Source organism: Pelophylax lessonae (genome assembly GCF_965119305.1).
Source record: "Pelophylax lessonae genome assembly, chromosome: 4".
In the NCBI taxonomy this organism is placed as follows: domain Eukaryota; kingdom Metazoa; phylum Chordata; class Amphibia; order Anura; family Ranidae; genus Pelophylax; species Pelophylax lessonae.
This window is the reverse complement of record NC_138771.1, coordinates 161,229,120-161,252,503: the sequence shown is the minus strand read 5'-3', so window position 1 is coordinate 161,252,503 and position 23,384 is coordinate 161,229,120. Positions and strand designations below refer to the sequence as shown.

At 39.9% G+C, this 23,384-nt stretch overlaps 1 protein-coding gene across 3 annotated transcripts in view; it reads left to right on the top strand.

Moving 5' to 3' along the window:
* Window positions 1-23,384, top strand: part of PLXNA4 (plexin A4) — a 965,210-nt gene that overhangs the window by 774,496 nt on the left and 167,330 nt on the right. For all 3 annotated transcript variants that reach the window (XM_082255302.1, XM_082255301.1, XM_082255300.1), the window contains 2 exons: window positions 6,789-6,885; window positions 9,382-9,572. In XM_082255302.1, coding sequence (XP_082111428.1) covers window positions 6,789-6,885; window positions 9,382-9,572 — 288 coding nt within the window. The remainder of the gene's footprint in view (window positions 1-6,788; window positions 6,886-9,381; window positions 9,573-23,384) is intronic.

Here is a 23,384-nt window from a genome sequence, read left to right as displayed (position 1 = left end):
ATTATGCACGGCTGCACCAGATTCTGTGTGCCCCAGTTTTAGTAAATTCCAATTACTGAGTCTTTATGCTTATCTATGCAATGCAGGCAGATTATGGATGGTAGGAGGGTTGCTAGGGCACTGTACATAGTTTCTAAGATAATTTTTCCTCAGTACTCCTTTCAAGAGTCCTCAGCCCTGATGCAAGCAGTAGTCTGGCTCTTGGGGAGTGTTGCACAAATATCAAAATCCTTTAAAGTACAGTTGTCAGTCTGGAGGAGTGGGCATTCCTAAACAGACCGGAGTTGCTTGCAGAATGCCCAAGGTAATGCCCACATGTGATACCGAGCCTCTAAGAACTGAAATCCAACTAATAAAATGGGCAAGCCAGGGACAGTCATGTTGGGGAGGAAAGGGTCAGATTCTGCTGGGTGGCTTCCAGCCAGAAAGTAAGGCAGGCTTTATCTGACTTGCTGCAGCTTATAACGCTCACTGTGAAAACCTCACAGTATGCAAAGAAATCCAAGTCAGCAATTTCAGTACAAGAGAGTAGACTGTACAACTGTGCAAGACTAAAGGGAAGGCTGGAGTTCAGCTGTAATGCATACATTTTCACAACTAAAAGATTTAGCAAACTTTGTTACTGAGCAATGTATTTGAGCTGAAGCGGATACCAGAATATTGAATGGAAGTATAAAATAGCAGTATGTATTAACCCTAAAAGACCATTCGTTTTAAAACAAACAGCAATCATATTAGCACAGCACTAGTGTCTCAATGCTAATAGGGCAGAGGTCTGTACATGTATGAATAAGAGCAATATGCAAAATAATCTATTACAACCAATCAGCAATAAAGTTTTATTACACTTACTTTCCTAGGATTCGGAATACTAAATTATGATTGGATGCTGTTACTAACTGTATCAAACACCAGTGGAAAAAAGACAAACCATTGAGCAATGTAAAGACTTCAGTAATAGACAGTTACTGGTCATTCAATACAGGATAACTTATTTAAAATGGAGTGGGACAATTCATTATAAACTAAAGGGCAATAACTTTTTATGCAGCCTACATAGCTTCAAGGGCTGTGGTGGGTAGTATTTCACGTTAATATGAACCTAAGACAAAAATTTCAGTCCACAATACCCGTAGGGCAGTGGTAGCCAATCAGCAACTCTGCTTCTCTCAGGAGAGCCCTTCGGGGGACAGATAAGTATTTTCCAGCTGGTTTTTGGATGTCCTGAGAGAAGGCAGAAATAAAGTTGGTTTCTGACGTTAGATCCTCTTTAATTTGAAATTATTGTTCCCAATACAAAAAAACTTTTTATTGACTAATTATTCTAAGTTTTTGCACAGCATTCCCTTTTGTTCCATGCCTTTAATTAGGTCCGTGAGTAGAGGTTAGAAGGCTTACTGCATTATTTAGTCGGGTTTAACTTAGCTCAGAACTGGGCAGAATTAGTTACTTGCTGTGCTACATTTCCAGTGTATTCCAAGCTCCAAAAGTGAAGTTATTTTGTGTCATGCCTACAATATTCTCCCTTATGTGCCATTCTGGAGCATCCTTTTGACATTTTACAAAGGAGCTTTAAATAGCCTGTGTGACTATTGGGTTGAAATGTTCACTTTCTTCAGGGCAGATATGGCTTCATGGCTTTGCAATGACTGAACTAAACAACACAGCAGCAGATAATGGCAGCCCTCCGGCAAGACTGGTGTGCGCTTTCCTTGTCATTAGGCGAACATGAGTTTCTCTTGTTCCCATGTAGGCCAGCAATTGTATTAGGTATAATTTATTTTTAAAGGCTTTCACTCTAAAGCCAATATTTTCCAAATTTATCTACCAGGCGAGTATTATGCCCTTAAAACAAAAAAGCAGGCAGGGGAGAAAAACACATTTATTAAATTATTCCTCTAGATATTATTCTCATCTTTTATGCTCTGGGTTTAGCATGTTGTCTTTAGAGTAGCAGCCAGATAAACTTTAAAAAAGTAAACACCAGTTCTCAGGCTATACCGAGTCTCAAATTTACCAATGTCAGGCTCTTTTGGTACACGTCCTGTGTGATTTATAATATCTATAGCATCAAATTCTTCACATATTTACAGAGTGAGATTTATGCAATATTTTGGGTATGTTCAATACCAATGTACTAAAGAAAGTCTAAAAGTAGAGACAGCATTGTTCCCTTGTGTATGTGATAGTCTTGTCTATGGGTTGGAGGATGTATGGCTCTCACTGTGTATTCCTTCACATTGGCAAGTTTACTGAGATTTAAAACCTAACTCCAGGTTTGCCTTTACTTTAAATTCAGTTGTTTCGGCCAAGCTGGCCCAAACAAACTATTTCCTTTACTAATTTCTTTGACTGCGTTCGGCATTGTATAAACCAGGGGTCTTCAAACTATGGCCCTCCAGTTTTTCAGGAACTACTATTCCCATCATGCCTAGTCATTGTCTGTGAATGTCAGAGTTTTACAATGCCTCATGGGACGTGTAGTTCCACAACAGCTGGAGGGGCCGTAGTTTGAGGATCCCTGGTATAAGCGGTATGTAGCATCAGCTACATACAGTATGCAACACTAAGTTCTGGCAGTGGTATAGAGTCTTCCTGTATGCTGCCAGAACAAAATTGAGTCAGACTGAGTGCTGCTCAGCCATTTATAGGGAACCTTATCCTATTATCAAAGAATATAAGACTTTCTCTGATTGGCTGAGGTTGAGATTCTGATATCATCTCCCCATCTCTCCTTATCAGCCAATTAGAACAAGCCTTGTATTCACTGATAAAAATACAGTGAAATCAAATATAATTGTGCACTAACCTTGTAAAAACCCAACTGGAATAAATGAAATACTAGCTGCTGCTACCACCTAAACGTGTTCCCACATGTAAAATAAATAGATTGAATGGATGTGGTAGCGCTGCTAAAGGAGAAAAGACTTAATAATTATGCGGTGTAAAAAAATATTTACAATAAATACCATAAAAATGTTGTGCCAAATAAAATTTAAGATATTTACTTTATTTGGCACAACATTTTTTATGGTATTTATTGTATATATTTTTTTACATTGCATAATCATTAAGTCATTTCTCCTTTAGCAGTGCTACCACATCCATTCAGTTTATTGATAAAAATACAAGGCTTCCTGTGAATGGCTGGGAAACGCTTTGCCTGATATGATTTAGTTCCTGCAGCAGAAAGGAAGTTCCCTACCACTGCCGGAAAACACAGCGGAAAATACTGTATGTAGCAGATGTTACATACAGTTGATACAGCACTTGCAGTGGCCACAGCATTAAGTAAAGAAAATAGTTCATTTTGGCCAGCTTGGCCCCAACAAACTATTTAAAGTGAAAGACAACAAACTGTTAGGCTTAACAGTAACCATACCATTCCATTTGCTATCTTTATCTCTACCTGTACCTGTGCATAGAGGCTCTTCTACTTTACTTTACTTTCGCTTCTTTCATACCTTTATTCTCCATTGGCAGGAATGACCTGACCACAGCCAATAGTGATGATGTCATTACATCCAGACAAATATATACCACAAAACAGTGTAGTGCAAAATCCTATCACATACTAAGAAAATATATCAATCTGAAAAAAATGATGAAGTAAGAAAAATATATACATCAATATGAAATGTTCATTTTTTTTCACATTGCTATATTTTTTAGTATGTGATGGAGTGTTGCGCTACACCGTTTTTGGTATCTATTTATTTGTTTTAAGTGTTGTGGAATCACTGCACAGTGTTTGGCTGTGTGGTTTTAGTTAGCACTTATCATAATTGAACTGATTGTGATTATCTCTTTATTATTACATCCAGACAGACTGGACTGATTTACTAAAACTGCAGAGTGCAAAATCTGGTGCAGCTCTACATAGAAACCAATCGACTTGTCAAAGCGTAAGGCCCCTTTCACACAGGGGAGTCCGTCGGCGGACTCAGTTTTTCTCAGCGGGGGATCGATCTGCCGATCCCCCGCTGAGCCGGCGGGTGGCTATTCTGCCTCTGCGCTGGGTGCAGGGACAGAGCTGTCAGGTCCCTGCTGTTCTCTATGGGGGAATCGGATAGGAATGGACCGTCTTTCCGTTCTCATTCGATCCCATCTGATCCGATCCACTGGACGGATGGAAAATAGTGTTTCCATCCATCCAGATTTGACAGATCGGATGTCAGCAGACATGGCTCCGCTTACATCCAATGCCCCATAGAGATGCATGGGGTGTCCATTCAGACCGCCTGAAAAATGGACAGGCGAATCTTAATGGTCCATCTGTGTGAAAGGGGCCTAACTGAACAAGCTGAAGATTGGCCCAGCTGTACCAGATTTTGCACTCCCCAGTTTTAGTAAATCAACCCCCTGTATAATAAACTACTTTTCCTTCCAAAGTGTGATTTTTAGTCCTAATTTTCACAGCTGCATCTATAAAAATACAATTTAGATGTAGAAATGTTTAAAGTGACCCTGGTGCCACAAGGTTACGAGAGTAAAGTATGTGAATAGACAACTATTAGTCATTTATTACAGGATAAATGATTTAAAATGGCATGATGGCAATTCATTATCAATTAAAGGTGTATTGAAAGGTTGCAGCTTCTTTCTCAATCACTGCAAGTATGCTATAGTTCTGGGTGTGTAGAATACCTGCTACCCTTCCAGGTGCTGTGGTTTCTCCCAATGGCCACTGGGAAGTAGAAATTAAATGACTTTGCAATACAGGAGCCATCAGAAAGTTAACTATATGAACACTTCTTTTACAGGTGATTTATTTTGTTAATGTGATCCTGTGGTGATAGGGTCACTTCATGTGTAGTTAATATCTCAGACACTATAAATTCTTATTGACATTGGTGACAAAGGGCATCTCTTGCACATTGGATATGTATTAGTGGTGTGATCTTTGAAAATAGGCAATTTTGGAACATGAAGTTATATTAGGTCAAATCTAATGTAGAGAATTCCACAAATCTGATTTTATTGTTTTATTCAATATTTAGTATGCTCTGTGTCATTTTCAAAAGAATATTTGCTTTATTGTTTGCTCATGTAAATTGTGCATTTTAACCCACGATTTCAGTCTTCACACCATGTGTAAGTAAGTTGGCACATCTGGCCAAAGGAGACATATATACACTGGTCAAAACAATTAAAGGAACACTTTTTAATCAGAGTATAGCATCAAGTCTCCTGGGATATTGATCTGGTCAGTTAAGCAGCAGAGGGGGTTGTTAATCAGTTTCTGCTGCTTTTGTGTTAATGAGAAATTAACAACAGGTGCACTAGATGGGCAACAATGAGACAACCCCCAAAACAGGAATGGTTTTACAGGTGGAGCTACTGACATTTTTTTCCCTGCTCATCTTTTATGACTGTTTTTCACTAGTTTTGCATTTCGCTAGGGTCAGTACCACTACTGGTAGCATAAGGCGATACCTTGACCCTATAGAGGTTGCACAGGTAGTTCAACTCCTCCAATACATGCCATTGCCAGAAGGTTTGCTGTGTCTCTCAGCACAGTCTCAACAGCATGGAGGAGATTCCAGGAGACAGGCAGTTACTCTAGGAGAGCTAAACAGGGTCGTAGTAGGTCCTTAACCCATCAGCAGGACCAGCATCTGGTCCTTTGTGCAAGGAGGAACAGGATGAGCACTGCCAGAGCCCTACAAAATGACCTCCAGCAGGCCACCGGCATGAATGTATCTGACCAAACAATCAGAAACAGACTTCATGAGGGTGGCCTGAGGGCTTGACATCCTCTAGTGGGCCCTGTGCTCACTGCCCAGCACTGTGGAACTCGATTGGCATTTGCCATTGAACACCAGAATTGGCAGGTCCGCCACTGGTGCCCTGTGCTTTTCACAGATGAGAGCAGGTTCACCCTGAGCACATGTGACAGATGTGAAGGGTCTGGAGAAGTCGTGGAGAATGTTATGCTGCCTGTAACATTTTTCAGCATGACCGGTTTGGTGGTGGGTCAGTGATAGTCTGGGGAGGCATATCCATGGAGGAACGTACGACCTCTACAGGCTAGACAATGTTACCCTGTTGCCATTACATATTAGGATACAAATCCTTGGACCCATTGTCAGACCCTATGCTACTACAGTGGGTCCTGGGTTCCTCCTGGTGCACAACAATGCCCGGCCTCATGTGGCAAGAGTATGCATCCAGTTCCAGGAAGATGAAGGAATTGATACCATTGAATGGCCCCCCACGCTCGCCTGACCTAAATCCAATAGAACACCACTGGGACATTGTTTCAGTCCATCCGACGCTGCCAGGTTGCACCTCAGTCTGTTCAGGAGCTCAGTGATGCCCTGGTCCAGATCTGGGAGGAAATACCCCAGGACACAATCCGTAGTCTCAATAGGAGCATGCCCTGACATTGTCAGGCATGCATACAAGCGCGTGGGGGCCATACAAACTAATGAGTACCATTTTGAGCTGCTGCAATGAAATTTCAGCACAATAGACTAGCCTGCTGCATCATTTTTTTACTTTAATTTTTGGGGGTGTCTTTGAAATCAGCCCTCTGTAGGTTGAGAATTTTCATTTCCATCAAACGATGTGGAATGCTTTTGTTTCTTACACCCAGTCTATATCAGTATAGATATCCAGCATGATATTTTGCCCCATTGAGATCTAATGTGTTTTCAAAGTGTTACTTTCATTTTTTTGAGCAGTGTATTAATCATTACTCTTATAAAACATAAAAAACTTTAATGAAAAATGAAATACTTCTCAAGAACCTCTCAATTCCAAATAGTCTTGTCTTTTCTCTTAAGTATAACTATGAAGGGATGGAGATTGACAGCCTCCCAGTGGAACTGACTGTGGTATGGAACGGGGATTTCAGCATTGACAATCCAGCTCTGAACAAAGGTAAAGTGGAACTTCGGCTTGGGCTACAAAACAGTTTCCATGGCAACATCATTTATCTATTGCTAAGGCTCAAAGGCCTAACCTTTTCAGTACTCATTTTGTATAACTCTCATTGAAATGGAATCACTTCATAGTCACACATTTCCATATAATTTATTTTCTGTGACTTCATAGTTACAGAGTTAAATAGGCTGAAAAAAAGACATATATGTCAGGCTTTCACAAACTCTAACAGTTTTCTTCTAGAAGAAGAATAAATTACCCCCTGGGCAATTGTTTTTTGCCTCAATGGTGGTAAAAATCCTTCCACACCCCACAAAGGGATTTGATTTTTTTTTTAAATTTAATTCTTTAGTATTTATTTTTAGTAAAATAGCATCTAGTGGTCTGCTTTAAATTATTCTGCTAATTTTTTCATTAAATCTTCATATGCTAGGGCATTCCAAAATGTAATCGCTATAAAAAAAATCATAATCTTAATGTAAAATTGTCTTTTCTCCAAACACTCCTTGGTATAGCAAGTGTTTCATTGCATCTTTATTTTAAACCTGTATATATTTATACATAATGATTTCATCATATACATAATGTATGTCATTTTTACATAATAAATGTTATCTCTAATATATTTTTTCCCATACTAAACTTTTTAGCCCTTTCTATAAGGGCACGTTCACCTGTGTGTTAATTATGAAGAATGAAGTAACATTTATTAACTTGTCTATAACATTTATAATGTGTTATGTATGTATTTTTGAAGCATTAAAAAGCATCAGGTATGCTTGTTAAAGGGATTGCAAAGCCAGAACGTTTTTTTAATCCTAATGCATTCTATGCATTAGGATAAAAAAAAAAAAAAAACCTTCTGTGTGCAGCAGCCCCTTTCAGCCCCCCTAATACTTACCTGAGCCTATCTTTATCCAGCAATGTTGCAGGAGTGTGTAAGCTGGCTGGGACTCCCCTCCTCACTGGCTTAGACAGCAGGACGGCTCAATTTGCTCCCGCTGCTGTCAATCAAAATCATTCAGCCAATCAGAAGAGAGAGGGGAGGGCCAGGTTGCAGCTCCATGTCTGAATGGACACAGGGAGCTGTGACTCAGCTCGGTTGCCCCCATAGCAAACTGCTTGCTGTGGGGGCACTCAACAGAGGGAGGGGCCAGGAGAGCTGAAGAGGGACCTGAGAAGAGGAGGGTCCAGGCTGCTCTGTGCAAAACCATCTGCATAGAGCAGGTAAGTAGACCATGTTTGTTATTTTTTTATTTTATTTTTTTTCAAATGAGACTTTACAATCACTTTAAATGCCCATGAAAGTTTTGTTTTTGTCGTGGGAAGTGACTAAAGGGGAAGTAATATAGCAGAAATTATCTGCATTCATGAGTGTTTAGATAGTTGTATGATAGCAGCCATTTTTGTAAATACTCTGCAAGATGGATTCATATACTTTGATCTCTTTGACACTTGCTCGGTCCAGTGCAAGCTGATCATGGAAAGAGTGGCCCAAAGGAAAAAAAGATGAGGGTGTTGTGCCTGTATTCGTTTTTCTGGCACTGACTTTTGCTGGCACCAACACATTGGCACTCAAAGCTTTGCTGCTGGCAATAATGATCAAAGCCTCAGCTCCTGCCTGGCACTGTCAGTATTGCTGTCCGGATTGATGCTTTTGCCTGCACACAGAAGCAAACAGTGTTAGCACATGGCTGATCTATACAAACTGTAAGGGTCTGGAGCTGCTATATCCTAGTTCTCTAATATTTCCCTGTGCAATCTGGGCAACTGGAGCCTCCACTGCCTCCCCCCCCCCAGCGCCCAGCTAACACTTTATAAATGCTTCACTAACACCCCATATAGGTGCAGTTACGGCACATTACCATTGAAATGAATGGAGGTGGCTGTTAAACATTGATGCCTAATTTTTAACATAACACAAGTCTGAGTGTGCATTGCACGTTGTGATGCCCATTGTAATGTTCATTATAAGCTTTTATGAGCAGTAGCTTTAAAAACACTGCTTAAATGCTGCTTATACACAGGGTATTGACACACACGTGAATAAGCTCTAAAAGTGAAAATTTCCATCCCTTTTATGATTTTATTTGCCTTTGAACCTTTGCCAAATCTCTTTTTGCAATTTTTGCCCAAAACAATACTTCATATTCAAGATGCGACCTTACAAATGATTTGTCGCTTATTTCGTCTCCTTTAATATATCCACTTATCAGAATTCTCAGTTTCATATTAAAGAAAGAAAAAAATACTCTGTATCATTCTGCTGAGTGTAGACTATTCTATAGTTTTGATACCTTTTAAGCTCAAAGTACTTTTATGTAACAGCACAGCGCAGAGTAGAGGCTCACTTGAGATTACTTAGATAACAGTTTTAATTATTTTGTGCAATGTATTTACTGTGATAATATATTCAATGCACAGTGCACAGCATGCAAAGAGCACATTCTGTTACTATACAAGCTTACTGTACTTTTGATGTGTCATTTACAGTTCACTTGTACAAATGCGGTGCCAAGAGACCAAGCTGTGGCCTTTGCTTGAAGGCTGATCCTGATTTTGAGTGTGGTTGGTGTGCTGGAGAAGGGAAATGTACACTGAAGCAGCATTGCTTACCTGCAGAAAACCCCTGGCTTGAGCTATCAGGAGCGCATGCTAAGTGTGCAAATCCAAGAATAACACAGGTGTGTATAAAGAACCAGTTTGACACATATCTCAGCAAATCATCACACATATTTTAATAGGTCTATAGTTTAATGTACAGTATCACATATCTAGAACCCATGATCAATATCCAGCTGAACATTAGACCTTATGTTGTTCGCACAAGGCCATGAATACTTTTGGTCTGCACATGACAAATTGCACACCATCAAAATCACTGAGAAATGTTATGTGTTATCTTTCATGCACGTGTAACATCCTTGCTAAATATTTAATGGGGGTTTTCAAACTCCAGCAGAACTTTTCAGCAGCATTCTTTATTTACTAAAGAAGAATCAATTTGCAAAGAATACCCAATCATGTGCAAGGAAAAAAAAAACTGTATTTTATAATTGGATGATGGAATTCAGCAGAGCCTCAACTTATTCATTAAGCTAAGGGAAAATTCCTTTGCAAAATGCTAATTCCCTTGTAAAATGAACAGCCTATTTGCATTTAGTAAATAAACCATATGTCTGCATCATCCCAGCCATCCAGTCTCTGTGAAATTAGCAGCAGTGGCAATAGATGCTTTAATGGGCATGATAGTTAAATTGATACTAAACACACACTGTTTTATTTACATTCTTCTGTTTCTATATATACAGTGGGTACGGAAAGTATTCAGACCCCCTTAAATTTTTCACTCTTTGTTATATTGCAGCCATTTGCTAAAACCATTTAGGTTCATTCTTCTTCCTCATGAATGTACACATAGCACCCCATGCTGACAGAAAAACACAGAATTGTTGACATTGTTGCAGATTTATTAAAAAAGAAAACTGAAATATCACATGGTCCTAAGTATTCAGACCCTTTGCTGTGACACTCATATATTTAAATCCAGATCACAATGCATGTCAGAGCAAATGAGAATCATGAGGTCAAAGGAACTGCCTGAAGAGCTCAGAGACAGAATTGTGGCAAGGCACAGATCTGGCCAAGGTTACAAAAAGATTTCTGCTGCACTTAAGGTTCCTAAGAGCACAGTGGCCTCCATAATCCTCAAATGGAAGACGTTTGGGACGACCAGAACCCTTCCTAGAGCTGGCCGTCCGGCCAAACTGAGCTATCGGGGGAGAAGAGCCTTGGTGAGAGAGGTAAAGAAGAACCCAAAGATCACTGTGGCTGAGCTCCAGAGATGCAGTCAGGAGATCGGAGAAAGTTGTAGAAAGTCAACCATCACTGCAGCCCTCCACAAGTCGGGGCTTTATGGCAGAGTGGCCCGACGGAAGCCTCTCCTCAGTGTAAGACACATGAAAGCCCGCATGGAGTTTGCTAAAAAACACCTGAAGGACTCCAAGATGGTGAGAAATAAGATTCTCTGGTCTGATGAGACCAAAATAGAACTTTTTGGCCTTAATTCTAAGCGGTATGTGTGGAGAAAACCAGGCACTGCTCATCACCTGTCCAATACAGTCCCAACAGTGAAGCATGGTGGTGGCAGCATCATGCTGTGGGGGTGTTTTTCAGCTGCAGGGACAGGACGACTGGTTGCAATCGAGGGAAAGATGAATGCGGCCAAGTACAGGGATATCCTGGACAAAAACCTTCTCCAGAGTGCTCTGGACCTCAGACTGGGCCGAAGGTTTACCTTCCAACACACAGCTAAAATAACGAAGGAGTGGCTTCACAACAACTCTGTGGCTGTTCTTGAATGGCCCAGCCAGAGCCCTGACTTAAACCCAATTGAGCATCTCTGGAGAGACCTAAAAATGGCTGTCCACCAACGTTTACCATCCAACCTGACAGAACTGGAGAGGATCTGCAAGGTGGAATGGCAGAGGATCCCCAAATCCAGGTGTGAAAGACTTGTTGCATCTTTCCCAAAAAGACTCCTGGCTGTATTAGATCAAAAGGGGGCTTCTACTAAATACTGAGCAAAGGGTCTGAATACTTAGGACCATGTGATATTTCAGTTTTTCTTTTTTAATAAATCTGCAACAATGTCAACAATTCTGTGTTTTTCTGTCAGTATGGGGTGCTATGTGTACATTAATGAGGAAGAAGAATGAACTTAAATGATTTTAGCAAATGGCTGCAATATAACAAAAAGTGAAAAATTTAAGGGGGTCTGAATACTTTCCGTACCCACTGTAGATGATGGCACTCTAATTATGTTATTTTTCCTAATCGATATATAGCTGTAACTTGACCTAGATCGTTCCCAGCCTGTCTGCAGGGAAATGTGGGCGAGAGGAGCTTCTAGTCATCTGCTGCTGGTCACAAAAAAAAAGTCAGCTTTTAAAATACTAAGTAAAAAAATAAATAATAATTGTCAAAAAACTGTTTCAAAGTGTCATACAAATATACATTTAAAGTCATATCTTTATTATTGTTTGCCAATAACATGATGTGAGGGGATTTCTGCCAATTACAGGCAGTGTCACACCCCTCCAGCATGTTTCTATTGTGTGTATATGCTTAGAATGAGAGGGAGGTGAAGCCTCGCTCAATCAAGATGTATTATACTGCCCCAATTGTGTTTAGCTGGTTAGTGGGCATGGAAGAGGAAGAAGACCTGTCATTTACCACCATGTATACACCCACATGGGAGACTCTATTGTCACATGGGCTTCTCACATGTGATCAGCATAGAAACACATTAAAAAATGAGCATCAGGGTTTATTTGTTGGACAGAAACCATTTTCTAAGCAATGCAACCTGGTCCAAAAAGGTATTGTTTAGTTAAATAGATTACACCTATGTGTTAAACAGGAAATGTTTTAATTGTTGGGATTTATACAATAATTCTACAATCTCCTCTATAAAGACCTTGTACACTAATTAAGCAGCAATACAGAATTATCCCCACAGAACACCTATGGCTGGCTTGGTACATGAAGCTAAAGCATACTTATGTCCAGTTGTTGGGAGTGGTGAGGCCTCAATCTCATGTGCAATGCTGGTGTAAAGTGGTAAACTTCTAAACAGCTGAATACGTATTACTGACAGGGTTACACATTTAAGCTAATAAATACTCTGCAGATAAGTTAGGATGGCTTCTGATTAAAACCCTTTATAAATTGTCTATGCCAGTTTGTTGCTTTAAACATGTAGCTAATACAATAACATCAGAGGCCATTCAGCTTGTTCCTCAGAATGAAATGCACTGACATATGTCAGTGGCCAATAAGGAGGTTTGAATGGTAGAAAAGAGTGTAGCCAAAAATACCATATTACTTCAGCTTCCTATATCAGTACTAATAACCTGGACAGGGGTTTTACTAAAAAAAATGAGCAATAAAAATAAATAAAAAACTACAAAATTAACACAGTGAAATACTAAAGCTGCACACACATATAAGTGAGTATTACTATTTAATAAACCATGCTCTCAAACACTGATAATGAAGAATTGTGTTCTAATATTATTATAATAATAGATGTGTATAAAAAGAAATATTAGATTTGGAAGAAAAATTGTCCATCAACACCAAAGTGCTCCAAAATGGTGACGTGATCATGAATAATACGCCAGCTCTTCCAAAGGACCGTGAGCTGTGATAAAGTGTTCATCCACCACCATCAAATAAAATGCTTACTCACCAGAAGTAGGATTTTAAAACGCTTGTCCAATCAGTAAGAGGTCTCCCTCATGGCAATAGGTTCTCCCCACTATTGGCAATATTCCAGTTGGACTCCCATTTCACCATTTTAATAATAGCACATAGTAGTTAAAAAACATTTACAAGACAGCTGATCCACAAGAGCTATTCATACAGCAGAGTTGCCGTTCCAGGTTCCACCCGCATTTCTGGAATTTGACCTATTGTGGCTTAAGACCAGCTGCTTCACTTTGTTTAATTTTTTGTTTTACTTTGTATAATTAAGTTTTCACAGCGATTGTCAAAATAATCCAGGGTGTGCAGGTAAAAAGGTATTGGTTTACTTTAAAATTTATTATAAGAGAGTATCACACCCAGCAAACATATATATAAAATAGTTTTACACTATACCCAAGATAATGTAGTGATTTATAACAATAAATATATCCTAAATAGAAATGAAAGTAGTAAACATCATAAAGTCCACACAAAAAAAGTCCCATTTAAATCAGTGCACGGGTGGAGCCTCGTGCCAACGTCACTGTGTACCCAAAACAAGAGATCCCCGGCGCATAGTGATATATGTTTATATCCACATCTGATTTTAACCATTGTAAGTGCACACGCTTTTTAATAAACAGGATTTATGTGACTTATTACACTACGGAGAGGCACTCGTTCTTTTTACATGATTACCCTTATGTAGAGCTGTGACTGGTCGATTTAGGGGGTGACCTCTTGGAGATATTAGATTGTTGGGAACTTGAAGTAATGGCTTTGATGTAGCACCCTCTGAGGTAGGTGCTTGGGAAAAGCATATATGTGGCCCTGTCTCCTTATCAGGGGGGCCTTATCATTTAGTTAGGCTGTCACATATTTCCAGGTGTGATCTGTTGAGTCTGGGAAGTCTCCCCACTGTCTCCAATGAGGGCTCTTATTGGACAGTGGAGGAAACCTAGCCAATAGCACACCAGGGCTTATGGCTATCTCAGTGAGCTGGGTTTGCCACAATGCACCCTGGGATGAGTTATAAGTCTGAGGGGAGCATGTGACAGGGTATCTTTAGTGGAAAGCAGAGTCCTAGGAGGAGGCTTACGCTGTATCTCCTCCTGTCAGAGCTAGAGAAGGTGTCCTGGGCAGTCGGCCTAGAGGACGAAGGTTGAGCTGGGCTGCAGAGAGGGATCCAGAGTGCTGTGGACCGAGTGGAGCTGCTGGGCAGAAGTTTCGGGGCAAAACAGTGTCGTGAGTAATTGAAACCGCCCAGGGGTCTGCCTAGGAGAGGGGATCACTCCAGAAGGTCAAAGGGATCCAGGAGCCAGCTAACCAGTAGAGAGGGCTTAGAGGAAGGGGGTGCCAGTGTCTAAGCCATGAAGATAAGAGAGAGAAAGGGTGCGGGCCCTGAAGTGTTCAGCAGTGCAGCAGAGTATACATGTAGCTACCTCAGCAAGGAGTGCTTAAGGGAGTTTAAGCAGTCAGAAGTCAGTTCAGCGTTAACAGGCAGCAGGCCAGCGTTAATAGGCGTTGACCGGCATCCAGCCAGCATCAAGTCAGCGCCAACCGGCATTTTTCAATTGTCCCTAGCAATTTGTGCATAGTTGAGCCAAAGGAGTACCCTACTCATCCCTTCTTCTATCCAAGTTACCAAATAATTACAAAACCCAAAGATACTGGACTGGTCATTGTCTCAGTGCTCACACTTGGAGAAACATGCTTAAATGTGCTGTTGTTGCTAAGGGTAACCCAGGGGGACCCATATCCAGCAAAATGGCTGGGAATTGTGCTGCATTTATATGCATTACATGACTTCTCTTGAGAAAGGGACTCATGTATTTTTTGTAAGTGGTTGCGTTTATCACAGTTTGGATGACGGTGGATGCTGGTGACACAGTTGTGGAGTTTCATTTGAAGGAGCACCATATCACAAATACACTGATTTAAATGGGACTTTTTTGTGTACTTTATGATGTTTACAACTTTCATTTCTTTTTCATATTTATTTATTGTTATAATTCACTACATTATCTGTTTCTTCCAATAAATGCTGGTCTTTTAGATATGTTCAGTGTGCTATTAAAGTATTATTTGCTTGTGTGAAGATCTAGCTAACAGAAATTCAGGAAAATGTATTAGGCTCTCTCCAAAGTACACAGCAAAGAAATAGGAGGAGGAAATATAATCGGCTAAGGTTCTTTTCCGTTGGCTGTGTTGATGTTGGCACTCTGAAAATTAGAGGACTATAAAATTGTTCTGATGCAAAACAGTTCCTGAGGATGACAAGCAAAGCTGAGGCATTATGCCACTGTTAGCAGAGGGTGTAAAGCCTGACAGCTTGTTATGATCCAGTATATTTATTCCCATGTAAATGCACCTTTGCTTGTAGACGCCTACTCTGGATATTTCATACACTGTTGTGTCTGAACTCTAATTCACTTCTCAATTAAAGTACAGGTTGCACACTTAGACTGCAATTTTTTCCATTTCCTGTAATAATTGTAATTTATTTGTATATAGCGTTGACTTTACATGTTGAGCAGTGGCCATATGAAATGAGAAACTACACAGCTTGGAAGAAAGCGTCTGTGCTCAAGACAAAAGAAAATGACACTGATTTGAATTGCAGATACACAGTAATTTCAGTCTGGTTATAATATCCACTGTTGACTTCTTTGGGTTAAAGCCTTGCTGTGCTTTATTTCAGATGAAGCTTTTTGCATGTTTTAGTTTCCAATACAATACACATTATTCTTCCAGATGAGCTTTCGTTTTTTCATATAAAGGCACACAGTTTTTGGTGCTAAAAGCCTATATTTACTAAACATAGGCTTCTAATTTGCCTCATTCTTTTTACCCATGGCTAATACATATATCTAAACAATGAAAATAAAACAAAATGGCGGTGGAATAGTGGGCTGGTTATGCATAAGAAAGGATGCATTGATATTATGAGCAGGCTGTCTTATCAAAAGTTGGGATGCTGCAGTTGCCTAATTATGTTGGGTTTTTGTGACAGAGCCAGGCATAGCATTCATTTCCCATCATTTATACAGTGTGGATTTCTGACTATCAATAAAGTCAAGTGCGGACTATACATGTATACTTAGGAACTTGTTTATTTGCATAGCAGTAGAATGGCAGTATTTAATTTTATTTTAACAGTTTTGATTTTGGGAGTATTCCTGAATGTTTTTTATAGACTATAAGTGGTAGTGCTTTGATCTTTAGTAATTTTAGGAAAATGTAGTGACTGGTGGTAACCTGGCAGTTTAGGCGGTGAGCGCTTTCCAATATAAAGTATATACAGTATCTCACAAAAGTGAGTACACCCCTCACATTTTTTGTAAATATTTTATATCTTTCCACGTGACAACACTGAAGAAAGGACACTTTGCTACAATGTAAAGTAGTGAGTGTACAGCTTGTATAACAGTGTAAATTGGCTTTCCCCTCAAAATAACTCAACACACAGCCATTAATGTCTAAACCAAAAGTGAGTACACCCCTAAGTGAAAATGTCCAAATTGGGCCCAATTAGCCCCCCCCCCCCCCAGTGTCATGTGACTCATTAGTGTTACAAGGTTTCAGGTGGGAATGGAGAGCAGGTTTGTTAAATTTGGTGTTATCACTCTCACTCTCTCATACTGGTCACTGGAAGTTCAACATGGCACCTCATGACAAAGAACTCTCTGAGGATCAAAAAAAAAGAATTGTAGTTCTACATGAAGACAGCCTAGGCTATAAGAAGGAAGATTGCCAAGACCCTGAAACTGAGCTGCAGCACAGTGGCCAAGACCATACAGCACTTTAACAGGACAGGTTCCACTCGCCATGGTCGACCAAAGGAGTTGAGTGCAGGTGCTCAGTGCCATATCCAGAGGTTGTCTTTGGGAAACAGACTTATGAGTGCTGCCAGCATTGCTGCAGAGGTTGAATCGGTATGGGTCAGCCTGTCAGTGCTCAGACCATATGCCACACACTGCATCAAATTGGTCTGCATGGCTTGCATCCCAGAAGGAAGCCTCTCCTACAGATGATGCACAAGAAAGCCCGCAAACAGTTTGATGAAGACAAGAAGACTAAGGACATGGATGACTGGAACCATGTTCTGTGGTCTGATGAGACCAAGATAAACTTATTTGGTTCAGATGGTGTCAAGCAGGTGTGGCGGCAACCAGGTTGCCTACAGTCAAGCATGGTGGTGGGGATGTCATGGTCTGGGGCTGCACGAGTGCTGCCAGCACTGAGGAGCTACAGTTTATTGATGGAACCATGAATGCCAACATGTACTGTGACATACTGAAGCAGAGCATGATCCCCTTCCATGATTCCCTCTTATTCAAACATGATAATGATCCCAAACACACCTCCAAGATGACCACTGCCTAGCTAAAGAAGCTGAGGGTAAAGGTAATAGACTGGCCAAGCATGTCTACAGACCTAAACCCTATTGAGCATTTGTGGGGCATCCTCAAATGGAAGGTGGAGGAGTGCAAGGTCTCTAACATCCACCAGCTCCGTGATGTTGTTATGGAGGAGTGGAAGAGGGCTCCAGTGGCAACCTGTGAAGCTCTGGTGAACTCCATGCCCTAGAGGGTTAAGGCAGTGCTGGAAAATAATGGTGGCCATACAAAAAATTGACACTTTGGGGCCAATTTGGACATTTCCACTTAGGGGTGTACTCACTTTAGTTGCCAGCGGTTTAGACATTAATGGATGTGTGTTGAGTTATTTTGAGGGGACAGCAAATTTACACTGTTATACAAGCTGTACACTCACTACTTTACATTGTAGCAAAGTGTCATTTCTTCAGTGTTGTCACATGAAAAGATATAATAAAATATTTACAAAAATGTGATCACTTACTTTTGTGAGATACTCTGTAAACTCAACTCACATTTTTTTAATTTGCATTTTTTTATTTTGCCATTTTGGATGATGTGTCCTAACTAACACCATACCTTATGGCTAACAAACAGTCCTGTTGATACATCTTCAGTGTGATAAGAACCTGATTTACGTATGTCCTCGTTAACTTGAACCTACTGTGGATCAGTCACTCTCTTACACTGATCAATATATATTTCATGCTGCTTATTCCTTTGCTTTCCCCACTTCTATAGACAAAAAAAATTAAAATGTTTCACTAATGATACTTTGAAAGCCTTTTCTAATAATTAAAATTATGCTTTGTAAGCCTTATGAAGAATACACAAGGAAATCTGATGTAAAACCACTTTTCAGCACCGACCGCATGGATCTGTATACTGTTAGGACAAAGCTGATTTCTTTATAGAGGGAATTTTTTTTAGAAAAAGGTGGCCGTTAAACTTTCAATTTGAAAATTAGGAAAAGAATGCCAATTAATTTCTGTATTAGCATTGATTTGATGTAAAAAGTCTCCATTAATTATATTTTACATAATATCTGGCAAATGCATGAAAAATTGCCCACAACAGGATGAAATAGGGATTTTTAGTGTGTTATATGAAATGTTTAATGTAACTAAAATCCTATTCAGATTAATGAGGTATGAATCAAATTAGTTTATTGAATAATATATAATATTGGCTAAGCCTTCTCTTCTCCCATTAATTATTAAACTCTAACTTACATGCCAGATTATCGGCAAGCCAGTAAGACATTAGCATGGAAATGTCTCTTAATTAAACAGTACTTTGAAGAGACATTTAAAGAGTGATTGCACAGAACTCAATTTAAACTTGGGTTATTACACTTTTGAGCTTTTGTCTCTAAGACAGTGATGTTAAGGTAGTTATTTACCAAAAAGTATACGTGGCAAAGCTGAACTCCAGCCTGACCTTCAGTCTTGGACAGTTGTACAGCCTCGTCTCCTGATCTGAAATTGCTTACTCTGATTTCACTGTAAGCTTCTTACAGCAAATCAGACAGAGATCAACTCATTTCCGGGATGGAGGATGTCCATTAACATCTAGTGCTTCTCTCCCTAGCTTGACTGTCCCTGGCCTGCCCCTTTCATTCATTGGATTTTAGTTCTTGCAATCATAGAGGCTCGGTATCACATGTGGATGTTATCTGGGGCAGTCTGCAGGCAAATAAAAGACATATAGAAGTCAAAATGACAGAAACATTACATTTTCTACCAATATTTGGGGCCCTTTCACACTTATCAGGAATTCTTTTTCACATGATTGGAATATTGCAGCAAATCTCCATTTAATCTAAGGAGGGATGATTTTCAGCTTCTTTAGTGAATCAGCCTCACAGTTTTTTTACTAATAAAAAGGAAAGACATTTTTTTGTGTTTTATCCCATTCCTGACCGCCTGCTGCATATATACTGAGGCAGGGTGGCCTGGCTGCGCACAATCAGGTACATGTACGTGATTTTGTGCACAAGATGTTGGGGGAACGCGCTTGCCCCTGGACCTCTGCTCCCGCTGTGATTGGACACAGCAGAAGCCAATCAGCCGAACCGCCAATCGTTCGGTGGAATGAAAGAACAGCGGTCTGCCTACGTAAACAAGGCAGACTGCCGTTCTGTCACAGAAGAAGGGAGAGATCTTTCAGATAAGCTGAAATCCAGATCTCTCCTTTGCTCCAGTGCATCCACTCCCCCCACAGTTAGAAAGCACTCCCTAGGAGCACACTTAACCCCCTGATTGCCCCTGGCATTAGCCCCTTCCCTGCCAGTGTCATTTACACAATAACAGTGCATTTTTTTGATCACTGTATTGGTGTCATTAGGCCCCAAAAAGTGTAATTTAGTGTCAGATTTGTCCACCACATTGTCACAGTCCCGCTAAAAATCACTGATTGCCACCATTGCTAGTAAAAACAATAAAAATAATAAAGTCCATAAATGTATTCCATAGTTTGTAGATGCTATAACTTTTGCACAAACCAATCAATATACACTTATTAGGATTTTTTATTTTACCAAAAATATGTAGCAGAATACAAATTGGCTTAAATTGAATGGAATGTTTTATAGCCGAAAGTAAAAAATATTGTTTTTTTTTTCCCAAAACGATGGTTCTTCTTTTGTTTATAGCACAAACAATAAAAGCCGCAGAGGTGATCAAATACTACCAAAATATAGCTCTATTTTTGAGGAAATATTTTTTTATTTGGGTACAGCATCACATGACCATGCAATTGTCAGCTAAAGCAATACAGTGCCGTGTCGCAAAAAAATGGCCTGGTCATTAAGGGGGTAAAACCTTCTGGAGCTGAAGTGGTTAAAGGACACTTGTGGTGGGAGAAACATGGAGACAACCATTGCTGCCTGTTACTACTCTCTCTATCTGGCTGCTATTTCATTCCCATCAGTTCATGGTTACCTGTGGTGACTACACTCTTCCCCCCAACTCATTTTGTTGAGTAAACCCTTTGAGATGGCCTTCTACTCATTCCTCTTCACCCCCGTATGTACTTTACAAGCCCTGTTCTTCTAAATATGCCATATACCACTGTGCACCCCTTTAAATAAATTCAGACCAGGTCAAACATCAGTTGAACTGACTTTACTGAACAATCCAAAGAATACAGTCCAACAATGCAGTGAAGTTCATTCCTGAATCCTGAATAACTCACACATGCTGCTCAGTGCATACCTTCCCCGAGGTGAGAGTCCTAAGAGGTAGAGTCCTAGCTTTGAACATTTCCTAAGTGTGGTCCAGGTGCTGCAGGTGGTTGCATCCTAAAGCTTGGCCTCCCAATTATTCCCATGCAGGCTGCAGGCCCTGAGCAGAGCCATCCCCCTCTTTATAGAATAAAGCTTTTCCACCAACTTTTAGTAATCATTTGGCGGGGTGGTATAGAGCCATTGATTACAAAATAATTGATTAACTTTGATTATAAAATAGTTATATGCCCCACCTACTGCCGCATCATATAACCTACCGTATTTCCCCAAAAAAAGAATTACCCTGAAAATAAGCCCCAGTTAAAATGGTTGTAAAGTCATAAGAAATCCTATAATCTGCTCTGTTACAGGATTATATAATGCATACTGTGTGTGTTTGTGTAAAATGATTGTGCAAAATACCTTATTTACAGTGCCGCTGGGTGCTCACATGACCTCCTGCTGCTCTCCTCCTCTCCTCCCAGCTGAAGTCAGTGGGTGATCTTGGCCCCTCCCTCTGCAGTGCAGGAAAGAGAGCTCCGGCCAGTTACGTGAGCGCCCAGTGGCACTGTAAATAAGGAATTTTGCTCAATAATTTTACACAAGCACACACATTGCACATTACATAATCCTGTAACAGAGCGGGTTATAGAATTTCTTAACCACCTAGGCGGTAATCCCGAGCGTGACTCGGGGTGGATTTTTCATTGCAGGAGCGGTAACCCCGAGTCACGCTCGGGGTGGATGGGCAGAGAGCGCAGCGGTGTTCTCTTACCTTATCCTGGCGATCCAGCGATGATCTCTCATTGCTGAGATCGCCAGCCGAGAGTCCCGCCGCTCCTCCGTCCACTGTCGGTCTGATCACTTCCTAGTTCCGTTCCCTGCAGCAGCAATGCTGCATGGGAGCGGAACTAGGGAGGGAGATTCAAAAAAAAAAAAACGTTGCACAAAACACATTTTATATTATATATATATATATATATATATATATGCTTATATATATATATATATATATATATATATATATATATATATATATATATATATATATATATGCTTATATATATATATATATATATATATATATATATATATATATATATATATATATATATATATTCTTATATATATATATATATATATATATATATATATATGCACACACACACATATATATATATATATAAAATTATATTATTGATTCAATTATAATTCATGCGTTATATATTATATATATAATATATATATATAATTATATAATATATATCACATCTGGGATGTCTACTAGACTCTTGTTTTGGTCAGGTTTAAGTCAGTAATTACTAAGAATTGTAGGCCTATAATACATAACGCCAAATTTCCATGAAAACAATTGTACCGCTTTTGGTATGTAATTCCTGACATAATCATACTGCCAGGGAGGTTAATGCTAATGCTACAGACTCCTGAGCTGCCAGCCAGGGAGCGAGGGGGGAGAGGGGGAGATAACACAGATTGACACAGGAACTGGCAGGATCAACCAGGTAAAAAAGACAACCCCTGAAAAAAGCCATAAAGCATTTTTTGTAGCCACAATTAATTTAAGACCTGGTCTTCTTTTCTGGGAAACATGGTAGTAGATGTAATATATGTGTTAGAATTAATATATTAGGCATCATATATCTATCTCAGCCACCCTGTCCCATCCAGCGTTACTATAAAGCAGTGATGGCAAACCTTGGCACCCCAGATGTTTTGGAACTACATTTCCCATGATGCTCATGCACTCTGCAATGTAGTTGACCATCAGGGGAAATGTAGTTCCAAAACATCTGGGGTGCCAAGGTTCGCCATCACTGCTATAAAGCAATGTACCTCATGTGCTTCTGCAACCTCAGATTGTCAAAACAAAAGCAAAATTTCCATTGTGTTAACTAGTATTGGAAAGCCTACAACATGCCATACATGTTGAAGAAGGCACCCCACAACCTCTGCACTCTGCTTGGTGAACACATACATGCATAACCACTACACCATGCAAACTACATGCGTACACCCACACAAAACGTCCGCATACTACACATACAGACACTGTGCATACACAGACCACCAGCTTCCCATGGTGAAGTCACAATTAGACATTTTATAGCGCTAGAATAAGAGTTAAATAGCATAGAACATCAAAACATATCCACATTTATGACCTTCCTTTCCTCTTTTTTTTTTTTTTTATGCCAGTTCCAATTTTCAGCGATTGCAGGTCTAAAACCCAGGAGAAAGTTGTAACAAATGAAAAACATCAATTACAAAAGTGCGCTAAAAAATAAGGAACACAAATGTTCACAAAAAGTGGTGTCTGCTGAAATTCAGCTAAAGAATAAAGTCTATATTCCAGATAGTGAGACGGTGAATAAGGTCTTAAAAATCCAGAAAATATAGTGAGGTTGAGGAGTGATGGGAGGTGGGTGTAGCCTCTTCCTAAACGGTGATCCAAACTGTGCTCTAATGTACACGTGATGCACCCAGTGTTAGGAAAGGACTCTTACCAGATAATAAAGAGATGCAAACATATAGCGTATTTTCCTGGAGTCCGTTAGGATCAGCTTGTTGAAGGAAATTCTCAGAAGGAATAAAGCGACCACCTGCTTCCAAAATGTGGGGAT